This window comes from Myxocyprinus asiaticus, chromosome 41 (genome assembly GCF_019703515.2).
Source record: "Myxocyprinus asiaticus isolate MX2 ecotype Aquarium Trade chromosome 41, UBuf_Myxa_2, whole genome shotgun sequence".
Classification (NCBI taxonomy): domain Eukaryota; kingdom Metazoa; phylum Chordata; class Actinopteri; order Cypriniformes; family Catostomidae; genus Myxocyprinus; species Myxocyprinus asiaticus.
This window is the reverse complement of record NC_059384.1, coordinates 4,757,995-4,774,437: the sequence shown is the minus strand read 5'-3', so window position 1 is coordinate 4,774,437 and position 16,443 is coordinate 4,757,995. Positions and strand designations below refer to the sequence as shown.

Sequence of the window (16,443 nt, the reverse complement as noted above, 5' to 3'; positions counted from 1 at the left end):
AACATTTAGAGCAGGCATTCCTTTAGAAGACTAATATTTAAAGGGACCGTACAACAATTTTAAAATTCTATCTATCTATGTTTTTTGTGGAACCATATGGTGCCTTGATCTCAACATGGAGGAAAATGAGTTTAAGCTGATGTTATTTTTTCCATCTTAAAATTATTTCTTCTATCCTAGCATAATATGCAGAGACAACTATAAGTAAGCCATTCACAGGTTAATTTTCTCAAATGGTAAACACTGTGTTTCTGTGGCGCTATAAAAATGTGTGCTTGTTTTGAGCAACCCCTTTAGATGGTTATTCAACCAATGGCGTGAGTTTGGGGCGGGACGTTCTCTTTGTTTGATTAATGGCATTCGGTGATGCTAGTGTTGCAGAAATTATATACTTAAGCTTTAATTCTGATCTGAATTTGTATCTCACAATTGCGAGTTAATTTCTCACAATGTCGACTTAATATATCTTGCAATTGCAACTCTCTCACAATTTTGACTTTATTTCTCTCAGTTTGTACTTTATATCTTGCGATTGCGAGATATTAAGTTGAAATTGCTAAATATAAAGTCACAGCTGTATCTCGCACATTATATATCACATAAAGTCACAACTGCAATATATAAACACAATTACAAGAGTTATAGTCATAATTAGGAGAAATAAAGTCAGAGTTTTTATATTTTATTTATTCAGTGGCTTCGATAGTGTGGTGTTTGGGGTAATTTTTAAATTGTGTACAATTGTGTCAAATGTTTATGTGTCCCCAGTCAAACATTAACTCTATATAGAGAGTGTAACAAAGTTCTTAGGATGGGGGCAAGGAGAAAACGGGAGACGGCGAAATCCGATTCAAAATGTACTTTTATTTTTATACTTTTCAGTATTTAACACAGTCAGTGTTTGCTTTTCAGCAGAACTGGTTTCTGGTTCACAAACGTAAGCTCAGCTCTCGCTCTCTCTCGGGAGCTGGCATCTGACTTGCTCTTAAAACCCGTCTCCACTCTCACTGCAATGACAAACAGCTGTTAGAGACAATCATTGCCAGGTGATTATCCTTACCATTCTCCTCTCCTGATCTCGCTTTCCGTTTACAAACTGGCGCTTAACCACGCCGCCACCACCACATACCCCCCATCGCTCTGCCATCTGGCCTGCCCAGTACCCCCCCATTTCTGGAGAGAAAGTCCGCAGTAGCCATCTGCGCCCCCGGTCTGTGGACCACCACGAACTTAAAAGGCTGAAGAGCCAGATACCAACGGGTGATCCGTGCGTTGTATCCTTCATGCAATGGAGCGGGGCATGGTACGAACAGATGGTGAAAGCCCATCCCAGGAGGTAGTATAGAAGGGTGAGGACCGCCCACTTGATGGCCAGACACTCCTCAAATTTAGACAACGCATTGACCTTTCTATAATCCACACAGAACCGCACAGAGCCGTTGCTCTTCGAAACTTGCTTCACCGGGCTGGTCCAGTCACTGTGGGATTTTTCTATTACCCCCAATCTAGCATGGCCTTTAATTCTTCTCGGACCAGTATTTTTTTTGCTCGGGTAATCGGTAGGGATGACTGCGTACCACTACCACTGGGGTTGTTTCGATATGGTGTTTTATGAGGTTTGTATGACTGGGAAGGGGCGAGAACACGTCCGAGAATTCTCTTTGCAACCGTGCCACGTTTGTGATCTGCAACGGTGAGAGGTGGTCTCTGCAAGTGACTGGGTTGCTGCGATTGGCTTTTAAGTTCACCTCCAGCCCAAGCTCCTCCCTCTCCTGTACCACCAGCGCCAAAGCCACATGGACCACCTCCCTCCATGGTTTTTAAGAGGTTGAGGTGGTAAATCTGACATGCTCTGCCCCTATCCATGCGTTTAACCTCATAATCGACCTCCCTGACTCGCCATGTGACCCTTGCCACTTTGTGAGCAATTTAGAGCTTGATGTGGGTAGTAATACAAGGACTTTATCTCCCTCTGTAAATTCCCGTAGCCGAGCTCCCATTATACAGCCAAGTCTGGCGTTCTTGAGCCTGTAGCAAATCCTCCTGTGATAGTTACCCCAATGTGTGGAGTTTTGCTCTCAGGTCAAGAATGTATTGAATTTCGTTTTTGCTGTTTGAAGGTCCCTCCACCCATTTTTCCCTCACAACATCTAAGATACCGTGAGGCTTAAGCCCATACAATAATTAAAATGGGGAGAACCCCGTGGAGGCTTGCGGGACCTCTCGCACTGCGAATAACAGGGGTTCAAGCCACTTATCACAATTCAGAGCATCTTTGTGCACAAACTTATGAATCATGTTTTTCAGGGTTTTATTAAACCGTTTGACCAAGCCGTCTGTTTGCGGGTGGTACACGCTTGTCCGAATCCATTTAATGCCCAATAATTCGTACAGCTCGCGTAGTGTACGTGACATAAAATTTGTGGTTTAATCAGTGAGGATTTCTTTCGGAATCCCCACTCGTGAGATAATTTTGAAGAGTGCCTCCGCAACACTACGTGCTGAGATGTTGCGCAAAGGCACTGCTTCCAGATATCGCGCTGCGTAGTCCACCAGAACCAACACAAAGCGATGCCCGCGTGCTGTCCGCTCTAATGGCCAGACGAGGTCCATGCCAATTCTATCAGAGGGGACAACGATCAAAGGAAGCGGGTGCAAAGGCACTCTTGGGGTGGCTGGCGGATTCACCAGCTGACATTCACGATATGCCGCACACAATCTGCAAACATCCCTGAGAATGCCCGGCCAATAGAAACGGTCCATTAGATGCCTCAGTGTCTTTCAGGGGCAGGGGAAACCGGCAGGTAGTGCAATCCCCAGAGTCAAGGAGCTGGTATGGGAAGGGCTCCTCCCGTTTTCAGTGTCCGGCCGACCTGTTGTAGAATGGTGTACACCAGGAGGTTCTCCACTGGTAACTGCTGCACCGCGAGTTGGGCTTCCCCGGACAGCAGTGGAGTTAACCGGACCGCCCACTGGGTGCTCGGCCATCCGCATGCCCCCGCCATCCACTCGAAGAGCTCCAAGAAGGCCTCCGGATCGTCTAGGGGGCCCATCTTGACTAGCTGGACCTGGAGCAGGGCTGTTCCAGGGTCCGGGGTCGCAATGGCAGCACCCTTCTGGTGCAGCAAGCTCCGGAACATCTGCCGGTCCTCCACTTGGGCCTGGAGGAGCGCAATGAATCACTGCTTCTGTTCATTGCGCAGCTCGAGGAGGGTCTGATATTGGGTCTGGTGGATGCTGGCGAGTGTCTTGACCACATCCTCGTTCTTCCTCCTTTAATTCCTGGGTTTCAGCACCAGTGTAACCAAGTTTTTAGGATGGGGCAAGGAGGAAGCAGGAGACAGTGAAATCTGACTCAAAAGGTACTTTTATTTTTATACTTAACAGTATTTAACACACTCAATGTTTGCTTTTCAGCAGAACTGGTTTCTGGTTCACACATGCTGTAAGCTCAGCTCTCTCTCTTTCAGGACTGGTGTCTGGCTTGCTCTTAAAGGCAGTCTCCACTCTCACTGCAATGACAAACAGCTGTTAGAGACAGTCATTGCCAGGTGATGATCCTTACTTTTCTCATCTCCTGATCTCGCTCTCCATTCACAAACCAGTGCTTAACCACGCCCCCACCACCACAGAGAGTAATAAATTAACCCTGTATATATATATATATGTAGAGTCATGAATATATATACAGGGTTAATTTATTACTCTCTATATAGAGTTAATGTTTGGCTGGGGACATTATTTGGTAAAGTAAGGAAAAGTTAGAATAAGTTCCATTTTCTGCAATGAAACTGGATAGGTCAAATTACTTTAGGAAGGAAATGATTGGTTGCATTTGTTCTCTGTGGATATAAATGAGCATATTTTGTTCTGCAAGCCATTTGTGGGTAATACCATGCGTGATTAAATTTTCTATGCATTATTTTTATTTTTGAGTGCAGTACATTTATTTACTAAAGACAGAATGATTGTCCATTCTACATACAACCCTAAAACCACCACATTCATTTTTAAATGCTTCCCCCATCCTTGCTTTTTCTCTTGTTTGACAGACAAAAGGCACTATCCCTTTAAGATCAAGTGCACAAGTGTAATAATAATAATAATTATTATAGCAGTAGTACAAAAGCAATAATTTACACATTAAAAAGGAGTAAAAAAACAAACAAACAAACATGTAGAACAGCATTTAGCAGGTGTTTCATGAGTCAGTAAAACTTATTTTTAAATAAGTCTCGAAGGAGAAAATCTAGAACATCTTTATCATACAACCTTGCATTAAACACTCAAAGATTAAAATGAGTGCTAAACCATGCTGATATTGCACCAACATTATTACTGATTATCAAATAACTATTGTTACTGTATCTTTTCATTGTTTATGCAAACCAAAAGACTAAAACTAGTCCTGGACATTTCTATCAGGATATAACAGAATTGTTACAAGTAGACTATAAATGTCCATTCTACTGATTTTGTGATTCAGAATGAAGTGTGCAATTCCATTTGATCCCTGAGATTTACACTGGTCCAGTTCTCCAAATCCTGACTAGACAGAATCAGAACCAGTCTACAATGGTCTCTGAATCTGTGAAGATCAAAACAAAGTATTCTTGTTTTTATTCAAATTAACAGGCACCATAAAGACATTTACAGTGGATATGCTCCTCAAGTGTTGTTTGCATGCTTCAGATGTCCGTTTTGTCAGTGTATGTGCTTTTCAAGGTGTGAAGAGAACAAGCTCATGGAATGTTCTATAAAGAGCTGATATGTCTTAAAACTTTGGTGTTCTAGATCATATTCTAGAACCACGCTCCTGTAGAATCTAGAAGGGGAAAAAACAGTGGAGGATTACATAATACAATAAAAAAATTACTATTATTTTATGAATATCTTGTAACACAACAGCTACTGTGACAATAAAAAGTATATTAACCCTTTGGAATTAGATCCTTACAGAACTGCTTCAGCTCAGCCATATTCTTAAGATGTCTGGTGTGAATGGCTCTCATGAAGTTATTCCACAGCATCTCTATTGGGTTATGGTCTAAGCACTGACTGGGCCACTCCATAAGGTGGATTTTCTTTTTTCAAAGCCATTCTGTCGTGGATTTACTTCGATGTTTAGGGTCATTGTCCTGCTAAATCAACCAACTTCTACTGAGCTTCAGCTGGCGCACAGCCACCCTGACATTATCCTGTGGGATATTTTGATAAACATGGGAATTCATTTTTCCCTCGATGATGGCAAGCGGTCCAGGCCCCGAAGCAGCAAAGCAGCCCAAAATCATGTTACTCCCTTCACTGTACTTTACCGTAGGGATGATGTTTTCATGTTGAAATGCAGTGCCCTTTTTACACCATACGCAGTACTGCGTGTTCTTCCCAAACAGTTTAACCTTATTTTATCAGTCTACAAGACATTTTCCCAGTAGCGTTGTGGAGTGTCAAGGTGGTGTTTGGCAAACTTCAGGCATGCAGCAATGTTTTTGTTGGAGAGCAGCGGCTTCCTTCGTGGTGTCCTGCCATGGACACATGCCCGTTTAATGTTTTCCGTATAGTAGACTCATGAACAGAGATGTTAACCAGTTCCAATGATTCCTTCAAGTCTTTAGCTGTTACTCAAGGTTTCTTTTTTAACTCACTGAGCATTCTGCGGTGTGCCCTTTGAGTCATCTTGGCTGGACGGCCACTTCTAGGGAGAGTAGCCACAGTACTAATTAATCTCCATTTATAGACAATTTGTCTAACTGTGGACAGATGAATATCTAAGCTCTTCGAGATAACTGTGTAATCCTTTCCAGCTTTATGCAAAGCAACCATTCTTGATCATAAATCTTCTGAGATCTCTTTTTTGCGAGGCATGGTCCACATCAGCAGATGCTTATGAACAGCAAACTCAAAATGTTTGAGTGCTTTTTATAAGTCAAAGTAGCTCTAACCCACACCTCCAATCTAGTTTCATAAATTGGATGCCAGGTTTGCCAACTCCTGAATCTAATTAGTTTCTGTTGATGTCATTAGCCTAGGGGTTCACGTACTTTTCCAACTTACACTGTGAATGTTTGAATGATGTATTCAGTGTGTACAAGTATGCACAATAATTTGTGTTTAGTTAAAAAATATTGTGTTCATTTTTGTAAATTAGCTGAAGTTCAAACCAGATTTTAAGACAAATTTATACATAAATGCAGGTAATTCCAAAGGTTCACATACTTTTTCTTCCCACTGTATTTTCGTATTAGCATACTACTCTATAAACTTTTTATGCTCCATATACTATATAAGTGCTATTTATGCAGTCTAGTATGTATAAACTACAACACTGTAGATGTTGTTGAACTTTATATGACAAATTGCTTGCTTTGTTCCTCATTTGTAAGTCGCTTTGGATAAAAGCATCTGCTAAATGACTAAATGTAAATATAAATACTTTGCATGTGTATTTTCTACACGTTCTGAATTCCACATACTATTATTAATAAGTAGTTGGCACAGTATGCAGTACACTAGAATTGCATTGAAAGCATAGCCAAAATGCTTACCTTAGCTTTCTCGCTGGGTTGGTTGTTGGCGCAATATGATTGGTTGTGCAGCTCCTTAGAAACAACACACAGAAACTCCGCCTGATCTTCATTACCGTAATTATATGAGGAGCCGATACCGACCAGCTACAATAGAAAACATGAAAGAGAAAGACAGAAATAAAGAGATGTTATTATTTTCGTCAAGTGATCACAAAACATGAAAGGAATAGTACGCGCAAAAAATCATAATTTACTCAACCTCATGCATTTTTTGTTATTCACTGAAAATGTTCCTTTCTGCCTTAGCTTATTAAATATTTGAATTCGCTCATATTCAAATACGGCCAGGTTTGACGTCAATGGCAATTGGTCATGGAACTAATTACATCTGATGCACTATATTTGAATAAAAACAAACAAGTTGCCTTTTGTTAAAAACATGCAAACATGCTAAAATTTTTAGACATGCAAAACACATGTGCACTGACAACAAGCCCATCCACAAGCAAAGTTTAAGACATCCAAAGTCGCATCGAGGACAGCTGTGACCACTGCAGTGAAACACAATGTTGCAGCTGACCAACGTGCAGTGCATGCAGTGATTAGTGGGAGGAAATGCGATTGTTGGACACACCTCTCCACTGTGGGTGGGGTGAGTTTGGCTTGACTCCTCCCCCTTCACCTCTCGAGAGACAATCAGGAAAAACTCTGACTTCTGGGACCGCCCATAACCTACACTGACAAGCTGCAACAACCAATCAGAGCGTAAGGCAGGGCCTGTATCACACACCGCAGGTCAGCTGACCTGGCGGCAGTGATTCTGATTGTTGTGGAGCTGGAATGATCAGACTGAACCCGTGAACTGCTTGTTACCTGCTCAAACTTCCATCCGTCTGACATGGTTGAGACCATCTGAGTAAGTTCCTCCTCTTGACACTGCAGCACCCTGTAAACATGCTTGACCGGTGTCTAAAGAGAGGGAGGAAGGAGGTACAAATATGTTAGTAATAATTTAAATGTTATATGCAAATAAAGAAAATGTAATTTAAATATAAATGAACTTGTGTGCTTTCCATTAAATATGCTTGAGGGCATGCATTGATTTGTATGTCAAGTCTGTTTATCTTCAATGTACAACTGCATAAATCACCTGAATACTGGCAGCTTGAAAGTGACCAGATCATTAATGCTAAATTTTGCTTCTATGAGTTTGTAAATTTGAGAAAGAAAACATTACATAAATTATGTTTAGATTTTAAATGTCCTCCTTAATTCTTAGCAAATAAAGAATGTTCCGGGTTCAATACAAGTTAAGTTCAATTAATAGCATTTGTGGCATTTTGTTGATTACCACAAAAAATGATTTTGACTTGTCCCTTGTTTATTTATTTTTTTCTCCCCAATTTGGAATGCCCAATCCCCAATGTGCTCTAAGTCCTCATGGTGGCGTAGTGACTCGCCTAAATCCGGGTGGCGGAGGACGAATCTCAGTTGCCTCCACGTCTGAGACGTCAATCCGCGCATCTTATCACGTGGCTTGTTGAGTGCATTACCGTGGAGACTTAGCGCATGTGGAGGCTCACGCTATTCTCCACGGCATCCACGCACAACTCACCACACGCCCCACTGAGAGCGAGAACCACATTATAGCGACCACGAGGAGGTTATGCCATGTGACTCTACCCTCCCTAGCAACCGGGCCAATTTGTTGCTTAGGAGACCTGGCTGGAGTCACTCAGCAAGCCCTGGATTCAAACCCGTGACTCCAGGTGTGGTAGTCAGCGTCTTTACTTGCTGAGCTACCCATGCCTCCTCATCCCTTGTTTATTTAAAAAAGACAAAAATATGGGTTACAGTGAGGCACTTACAATGGAAGTTAATGAGGCCAATCCAGAAACATTAAAATACACCACACTTTTAAAAGTATAGCCATGAGATGTAAACATTACACACGATTTAAGTGTAATAAAATCGCTTACTGGGATTATGTCGCCATGACAATGAAGCTTTAATATTTGATAATAACATGTAAACAATATATTGTTTTATGGCTATACTTCTGAAACAGTAAGTATTTTTAACATTTATGGATTGGCCCCATTCACTTCCATTGCACTGTAACCTTGACTTTTGATTATTTTTAAAACAAAACGAGGGTTGTGTCAAAATAATTTTTTGTTGTAAATCAACATTATGCCACAAATGCTGTCGATCGAGCTTAACTTGTGTTGAACCCGGAACATTCCTTTAACACTGCCAATTTTATAATACATTTCACTATTTTTATATTTTGTGATATTAAATGTGCCATATCCTGGATTTTACCTTAAGTCCACTAATGATTTTAGTAAAAGTTTTATAGGATAATCTTCCACCATTAGAATTACAATGGTTATAAATGTGCTATGGATGTGTTTATGTTAATGTCCTATGGTTCTGACATCATAAACATGATGCAATCAGGATAACCATTTTTATCTTAGTTTCCATACATGGGCAGGGTGCGGGGGAGGAAATTGGTTGGATAAAAGCATCTGCTTATCTAAATATAACTAAATGTAATTGTTATTAGATTTCAATAAAAGCATTTATAATCCTGATAGTATTGACTATGCCAAAAAAACAAACAATATTTTCAAAATCGTGATTTAGGAAACTGCAAGAACAGCACTGAAAGTTCAACCCGGTAGTAATAATAGTAGGCGATGGTAAAGTCATAAGAAATCGTTTTGCTCCCATTAAGAAAAATAAACAATTTAACAAAGTTATTACAATTTTTCCTACTTTTAACCCTTAACCCAAACATAAACCTAACTTTAAAGTGCAACCCATTACCCAAACCCTAAATGTAACCATGATTTTAATTGGAAAATAACTTCTGTGCATTTTTACAGAAAAAAAAGTAAATATTAATTAATAATAATATTTTTGCAGAACATCTTTGCTTTAATATCAAAGGTCTTACTAGAGAAACTAGAGTTATGCTCTAAAGTGAATTTTCTTCATAGAATTCATTATAAAATATAATCGCGCCTGTTAACAGATGTATGTAAAGGCAAGAAATAGCATTTTAGCTTAGCATAAAGCTAACTGTTCACACGACAATTTACACGAGGTTAACTATTTCTGCTGCTCCAAACTTCAAAAACCCACAGAGTGAAAACAACGACGTCTTTTTCTGATCGTATGTGGATTCTGTTCATAAAATGTGGCAGAAAATATAATATATTGTAGCTTTATATTCCATGTTAAAGGCTACATTGGTTAGCATTTCTTGTAAAAATACCCAAACCGCATAAAAAACATTGACAAAGCATGTAGTCGTGTATTTATTGGATTTATGTTTCATCTGTCAAAGAGTTTCTAACTGTTTTTGTTAAGCTGTAGAAGCATTATGTAGCTCTATTAAGCTCCCAAGGGAAAGTTCCTCAACAGTATGAACTTGTATGAATGAAAGATATCATAAGAAAGTGTTTCACCGCTGTTCAAACGCTTCTCGGATCGCATCAATTATACATTTTCCAACTGAATAGTCCAAACATTAAATGAAACAAATGACAATAAAATGCAAAGTAATCTCTTCAGTAATCAAAATACTTTTTGAATGTAACTGTATTCTAATTACCAATGATTTAAATTGTAACTGTAATGGAATACAGTTACTTATATTTTGTATTTTAAATACGTAATCCCGTTACATGTATTCCGTTACTCCCCAACCCTCGTCATGAGACGATGTTGGACATTTTGATTTACTTCTGTAAAATGTTTTTTTTAAAGTTTTATTTTGTAGTACATGTAAACACACTCGGTGTATTAGTGGATTTTGTGTGCTTGTTAGCTTACGTGTGTAGTCTTGGCATCTCTTTCACTGATCTTGTCTTTGATGAGTTTAATTAATGATATAATATTGTAGAACTCCGCCTCTTCAAGAGCTCCTAAAAATGCACACATGCAAAATAAATAAGAGTAATATGATTTATTTTGAAGAATCAACAATCATAGACTCAATCATGCAAGTCTGACTGTACATATTCGTCATACCCTCCTCTGTCAGGTTCTTGTTAAGGACCAGTTTGCCATGTCTCAGGTAATTGAGTACAGGCCCAAAATACATGGGATCCCTGTCAATCAAATACGCCCCAGATTCATCCTGCATTATAAATGAGAAACAGAGAAAGAGACGTTACAAATAGACTACATATACATATCCCTTACTTATAAGTGTAAGGATAAGAGGTGCATGCCATGGCAAACTTTACTATTACTTATGCTTTTTAAACCCCAACAGAGATAAAAATAGACACGCATATGTGGTCGTATAGAGGGTGTTTTTACTTGACTATGCGTGTTAGTCTGTGAATGCTGCATGAAGAGGAGAAAGCCATTAAAGGAGAGTGAGTTTAAACATTAATGATCTGTGCATGTGAAAGTGTGATTGCGACTCGGCATCTCTTTCTTTAATGGAATTAAGGCCACATTCATAAAATATAAACGTAGACACATACACAAACAGTCACTTTCGCACACAACTTGACAAACCAGTATTCCGTTCTACCTTCAGGAAACTTTCAGATTCCAAAAATGAACCTGGGAGAGTGTGTGAAATCTCAAGGAGAGGAAAATCTGGGCCACACACACACACACACACACACACACGCAAGCTGGTGAGTGATTTCCCAAAGACTTCTGCTCTTTACAGGGTTAAAACCCCTAGAGAGCGGGATTATTCTGGATTAGGGTTATTTTGAGATTACTGTCTGAGATTTAGAGATGAGAGGAGGTGAGACTGAGCACGAGAGAATGTGACATACTCTGTTCAATCATCAAAAAAATGGATTGATGAATGTCATCGTGAAATGAGATCATTTAAATGTGCAATTTAGCTGATTATGTGACAATTTAGTGATACATTTACATGTAAAACAGTAGGATTTCATAAACATTTAAACTGTAGAAAATAATATCATCATCTTATAACATCTGCATTATGCATTACATAACGATAAAAGTATAATAAGTTGCAAACGCAGTTTGATGTAGACTTTAAATGTGCGCCGCTAACTTTTACGAAAAAAAAGTTATGCAATTATACAAATAAAACCGACTCGAATAAGATCAGAAATGTAACAGTGTAATTTGATTACAATTTTACGTATTACTTTTAGTAAAAACAGTAGTGTAGCACATTACAATTTACATTCTTGTAATCAGATTACAGTTACTGACTTTTAATCAAGTTAATTATTAAGTAAATTACTTGAGGTACACACATTTCTTTTTTTTTCTCCCTAATTTGGAATGCCCAATTCCCAATGTGCTTTTTAAGTCCTCATGGTGGCGTAGTGATTCGCCTCAATCCGGGTGGCGGAGGACAAATCCCAGTTGCCTCCGCGTCTGAGACCACCAACCCGCACATCTTATCACGTGGCTTGTTGAGCAAGTTGCCATGGAGACATAGCGTGTGTGGAGGCTTCACGCCATCCACCGCAGCATCTGCGCTCAACTCACCACGTGCCCCACCGAGAACAAACCATATTATAGCGATCACGAGGAGGTTACTCCATGTGACTCTACCCTCCCTAGCAACCGGGCCAATTTTGTTGCTTAGGAGACCTGGCTGGAGTCACTCAGCACGCCCTGGGATTCGAACTAGCGAACTAGTGAACTCCAGGGGTGGTAGCCAGCATATTTTACCACTGAGCTACCCAGGCCACCACACACGTTTCTTGAATTCATTGAGTGGAAAAGTAAAACTTTTCTGTGAACATTTTGAGAAAGTAACTTAAAAGCAATGTAATTTATAATGTGATTGATTTTCCCATGAAGTAATCAAAGTAATCTGATTACAATTTTTAGAGAAGCAATTAGTAGTGGATTACTATTTTGAGTAATTTTCTTAACACTGCATAATAAAGGAATATTCAAGACAAGTTAAGCTCAATCGACAGCATTTGTGGCATAAAGTTGATTACCACAAAAAATAATTTCGACTCGTCCCTCCTTTTCTTTAAAAAAGGGTTAGCCTAACCCTAACCCTAACCAAAAGTGGAGGTTACAGTGAGGCACTTACAATGGAAGTGAATGGGGCCAACTTTTGGAGAGTTTAAAGGCAGAAATGTGAACTTATAACTGTATAAAATCACTTCATCATTAATCTTTCTTTTAAAACATGTATTATTTGAGCTGTAAAGTTGTTCATTTCGTCATTTTTATGATTGTTTTAGGGTTTATGGTGTTACGTCATCAAGGCAACGAAGTTGTAAAATTGGATAACTTTACACAGAAATGGTTAGTTAGTGATTTTTTTTCACTAAAATCATGTTAACACACATAATGCTTACGTCTTGTGGCTACTTTTGAAACGCTCACAAACGCCTCGCTGTAACCTCGATTTTTGTTGAAGGAGGGACAAGTTGAAATTAATTTTTGTGGCAATCAACATTATGCCACAAATACTGTCGATTGATCTTAACTTGAATTGAACCCGTGAACATTTATTTAAAGACATGCCCATATTACTAGTCTGTCAATCTCTTCTTGTGTCTAACACTGATCATTGCCTGACTTGACCTAGTACAGTAACCTTTGACCCTGATCTCTGACAGCACAGGTGTCATAAATGGGACTGTGTCCAGATTACAGGGTAAAACTGGGTCACATGTGCCTGCAACACGCTGATGATGTCATCGATATGGGCATCCCAGGGTGCTGCAGACAAACGAGGTGCCTCAATCTGCCTGCATGCTTTCCCACTAAAATAAGAGCACAGATGGGAGAGGTTTTATCCCAGCTATGAACATTCATGGAGACAGAACAGTACAGACCTTGTTCTGGAGGGGGGCTTTAAGGGGTGGAGGGGGCAGGGCGTGCAGTAAAAGTATGCCTGTTATTTCAAATCCATCCAACAGGAAAAAATCATGGTCAAAAATAACCATATGGACAAACCCCAATTAACAGAGACAATGCAAATACATGTACGATAATGAACCTGAAAAGTTAAACAACAACAGATCTTCAATCTTGTGACCCATTTTTGAGCAACTCCTCAAAACTGAGAGAGAGAGAAGAGAGAGAAAGAGAGAGAGAGTGAAAGAGAGGGAGAGAGAGAGAGAAAAAAAGAGGGAGAGAGAGAGTGAAAGAGAGGGAGAGAGAGAGTGAGAGAGGGAGAGAGAGAGAGAGCGAGTGAGAAAGAGAGAGAAAGAGAAAAAGGGAGAGAGAGAGAGGGAGAGAAAGAGGGAGAGAGAGAGTGAAAGAGAGAGAGACAAAGAGCGAGAGAAAGAGAGAGAGAGAAAGAAGTAGAGAAAGAGAGGGAGAGATTTAAACACTAAAGCAGAATCACAGATGAACTCAGTTCTGTACAGCTTTCGGCTTTGGTTATTTTATTTTATATTTATAGAAAAAAATATCGAATACATTAAAGTAATAATACAGTAATACAAATACATTTTATAAATGACGTTAAATACAATGGCTTTATAATAGACCTACTATTAAAACTGAAAATGGTAGAAATGTTACACTTATGAATCCGACAGCAGAATGTAAAAATACTTCTTACACTTTTTCACTCTACTCTCCCAACTCATTATCTGTATATGTCTCGTATAGCTACTATTTTGTCAAGGCCTTTACACTGGAGGCTTGTGTGGAAAAAATGCACAAAATTGTCTCTGAATCAAAGAAATGTAACTGTACCTTATCTGAATCCAGATCTGGGTCCGCTTGACACAATCGGAACAGGAATGATTTGGGGTCCCTGCAGAGGGTCTGTCTGGTGGTCAGAAAATACGTGCCGCCGACGTTCAAACGGACCCACTTGGAGGATCTGTGGTTAAAAGTCTGTGCCGGGCGCCGACAGTCGTGGCCGCTGATTTCGCCTTGACTCTCGGCCATCCTGCGCTCGGTGCCCTGCTGAAATGTGACCGCGCGGTTCTCCAACAAACAACAAAAGCGCACGCAGAGCGCGCCGCACTGAGAGATCTACTATGTTAATTTCACATGAGAAACACCCATCAAATTTCTGTTTTAGCCCAAAGACGATGCACAGACGTGGGCTGTGTTGTTTATTCAAATGTCTAAATCCATTATACAGCGTATTCCTGCGGTGGACTTTCCACTGGCATCAGATTCGCGAACGACTCTTTCGTCTGAACCGATTCTTTTGAATGATTCTGCAGATTCGATTCGCAAAACGTTCCATAAACGATTCGCAAATCACTGAACTGTAAGGAAAGACATTGTTTATAAGTACAACTAAGTGATGGGAACAATTTTGGCTATAATTAACATTAATAATAATATTTATATTGGGATTACAACTGTAAATGATGTCCATCAGGCTATTGTAATTTTTGAATCAAACAACAAAACGATCATTTGACAGTCTGTGTAACCTAGTGATTAACAGGAATTTACGCTGCTACAACAATGTAAATTATACGCGGGCACTTCTGGAATGACTTTTGTGTGATGACTGGGAGATGAATCCATTTTGTGAACCGGTTCATTGAAACGAACCGTTCGAACGAGCCGATTCTCTAGAATGAATCTGACTTTTCAAAGCTTTTAAAGAAATATTCCGGGTTCAGTACAAGTTAAGCTCATTCGACAGTATTTATGGCATAATATTGATAACAACAAACATTTATTTTGACTTGCCCCTCCTGTTCTTTAAAAAAAAAAAAAAAAAATCTGGGTTACAGCGAGGCAGAATTGAAAGTGGCCAATCTGTAAATGTTAAAATACTCAGTTTCAAAAGTATAGACACAAGACATAAACAATATGCGTGTTAACATGATTTTAGTGTGATAAAATCGCTTACTAACCTTTTCTGTGTAAAGTTATAGCAATTTTCAACTTCATTGCCATGATGGTGTCAACAACGACGTCAACAAACCCTAAAAAGGACTGTAAAAATGACCCCTTAAACAACAACTTTACAGAGGTTTGACAGAATATATGAAGTTTATAATTTTACAAAATTATAAGCTTCATATATTTACCTTTAAACCCTCACAAAATTGGCCCCATTCACTTCCATTGTAAGTGCCTCAATGTAAACTCGATTTTTCAAGAAAAGTAGAGGGAGTCTAAATTAATTTTTGTGGTAATCAACATTATGCCACAAATGCTGTCGATTAAGCTTAACCTGTATTGAACCCGATATATTTCTTTAAATAGATTTCAGTAAGAATAGCCCTTCGGATATGAACCCATGAGAATTTATGCCGTGGCTCAGTTTAAAATCAAGTGAGCTGCCTACCTAGACAGCATTTTTGGGCAACGTCTCTGTGTAACATTATTAGAATATTAATTGGCACTGGTGGGATGTATTGTTGGTTGGCACAGTGTTAAAACACTATAGTTTTAACAGAGAAGCAACACAGAAAAACAAGTTTATTTCAAATGAGGACAACAGAACAACATGTTTGTCTTCTATCATTGATATGAGTAATGACTGTTATTAATATGATTGATTAATATTTACAAATGTACAGTTTGGAATTTATATGAATTTTTTTTTTTTTTACTTGTATAAACAAATCTTTACTTGAACTTGTTTTATATATATGTAAAACTCTTTTAATAACAAATGAAATGAACTAATTGTATCATTGGCTTGGCTTGAACCATGTGTAAGTTTAATAGGACTAATAATGATAATTATAATAAGTAGTAGTACTCATTATTTTAGTATACATCATTTTTTTATATGTAGGTATTAGGTAGAGGTATTAAGTTTGTAAATAGTGTTTATGAAGGTTATGAATAATTATCAATTCTTTTTTTATACCCAGTCTGATAACCGACCCAAAAACCAATGTGCCAGTCAACCCAACACACACTTCTTTGATAAATGAACATCACTGGCCAGTTGCCTAGGTGATCACAGGCTTAGAACTCTGAACTAATA

General features: G+C 39.0%; 1 protein-coding gene across 2 annotated transcripts; it reads right to left on the bottom strand.

Moving 5' to 3' along the window:
- Positions 1–3,684: 3,684 nt before the first annotated feature.
- kctd5b (potassium channel tetramerization domain containing 5b) lies at positions 3,685–14,689 on the bottom strand. Of its 2 annotated transcripts, XM_051682060.1 has the most exons (7): positions 14,226–14,689; positions 10,572–10,680; positions 10,374–10,465; positions 7,401–7,496; positions 7,162–7,272; positions 6,546–6,671; positions 3,685–4,825 (listed from the first exon to the last, which is right to left on the bottom strand). In XM_051682060.1, exons 1-7 carry the CDS (start codon positions 14,421–14,423, stop codon positions 4,796–4,798), a joined length of 762 nt encoding a protein of 253 aa, XP_051538020.1. In that variant the 5' UTR covers positions 14,424–14,689; the 3' UTR covers positions 3,685–4,795. The 2 variants fall into 2 exon arrangements, with proteins under 2 accessions (XP_051538020.1, XP_051538021.1); XM_051682061.1 differs by lacking the exon at positions 7,162–7,272 and having other exon boundaries at positions 14,226–14,675.
- Between the last annotated feature and the right edge of the window lie 1,754 nt (positions 14,690–16,443).

What these genes read in the sequence shown, in the direction of transcription:
- kctd5b (XM_051682060.1), bottom strand. Translation starts at nt 14,423, where the DNA reads ATGGCCGAGAGTCAAGGCGAAATCAGCGGCCACGACTGTCGGCGCCCG. An exon ending in GAGATGCCAAGACTACACAC is followed by an intron (nt 7,497 to 10,373) that starts GTAAGCTAACAA and finishes CCCTCTCTTTAG; the next exon opens with ACACCGGTCAAGCATGTTTA. An exon ending in AACCCAGCGAGAAAGCTAAG is followed by an intron (nt 4,826 to 6,545) that starts GTAAGCATTTTG and finishes TTCCCCTTCTAG; the next exon opens with ATTCTACAGGAGCGTGGTTC.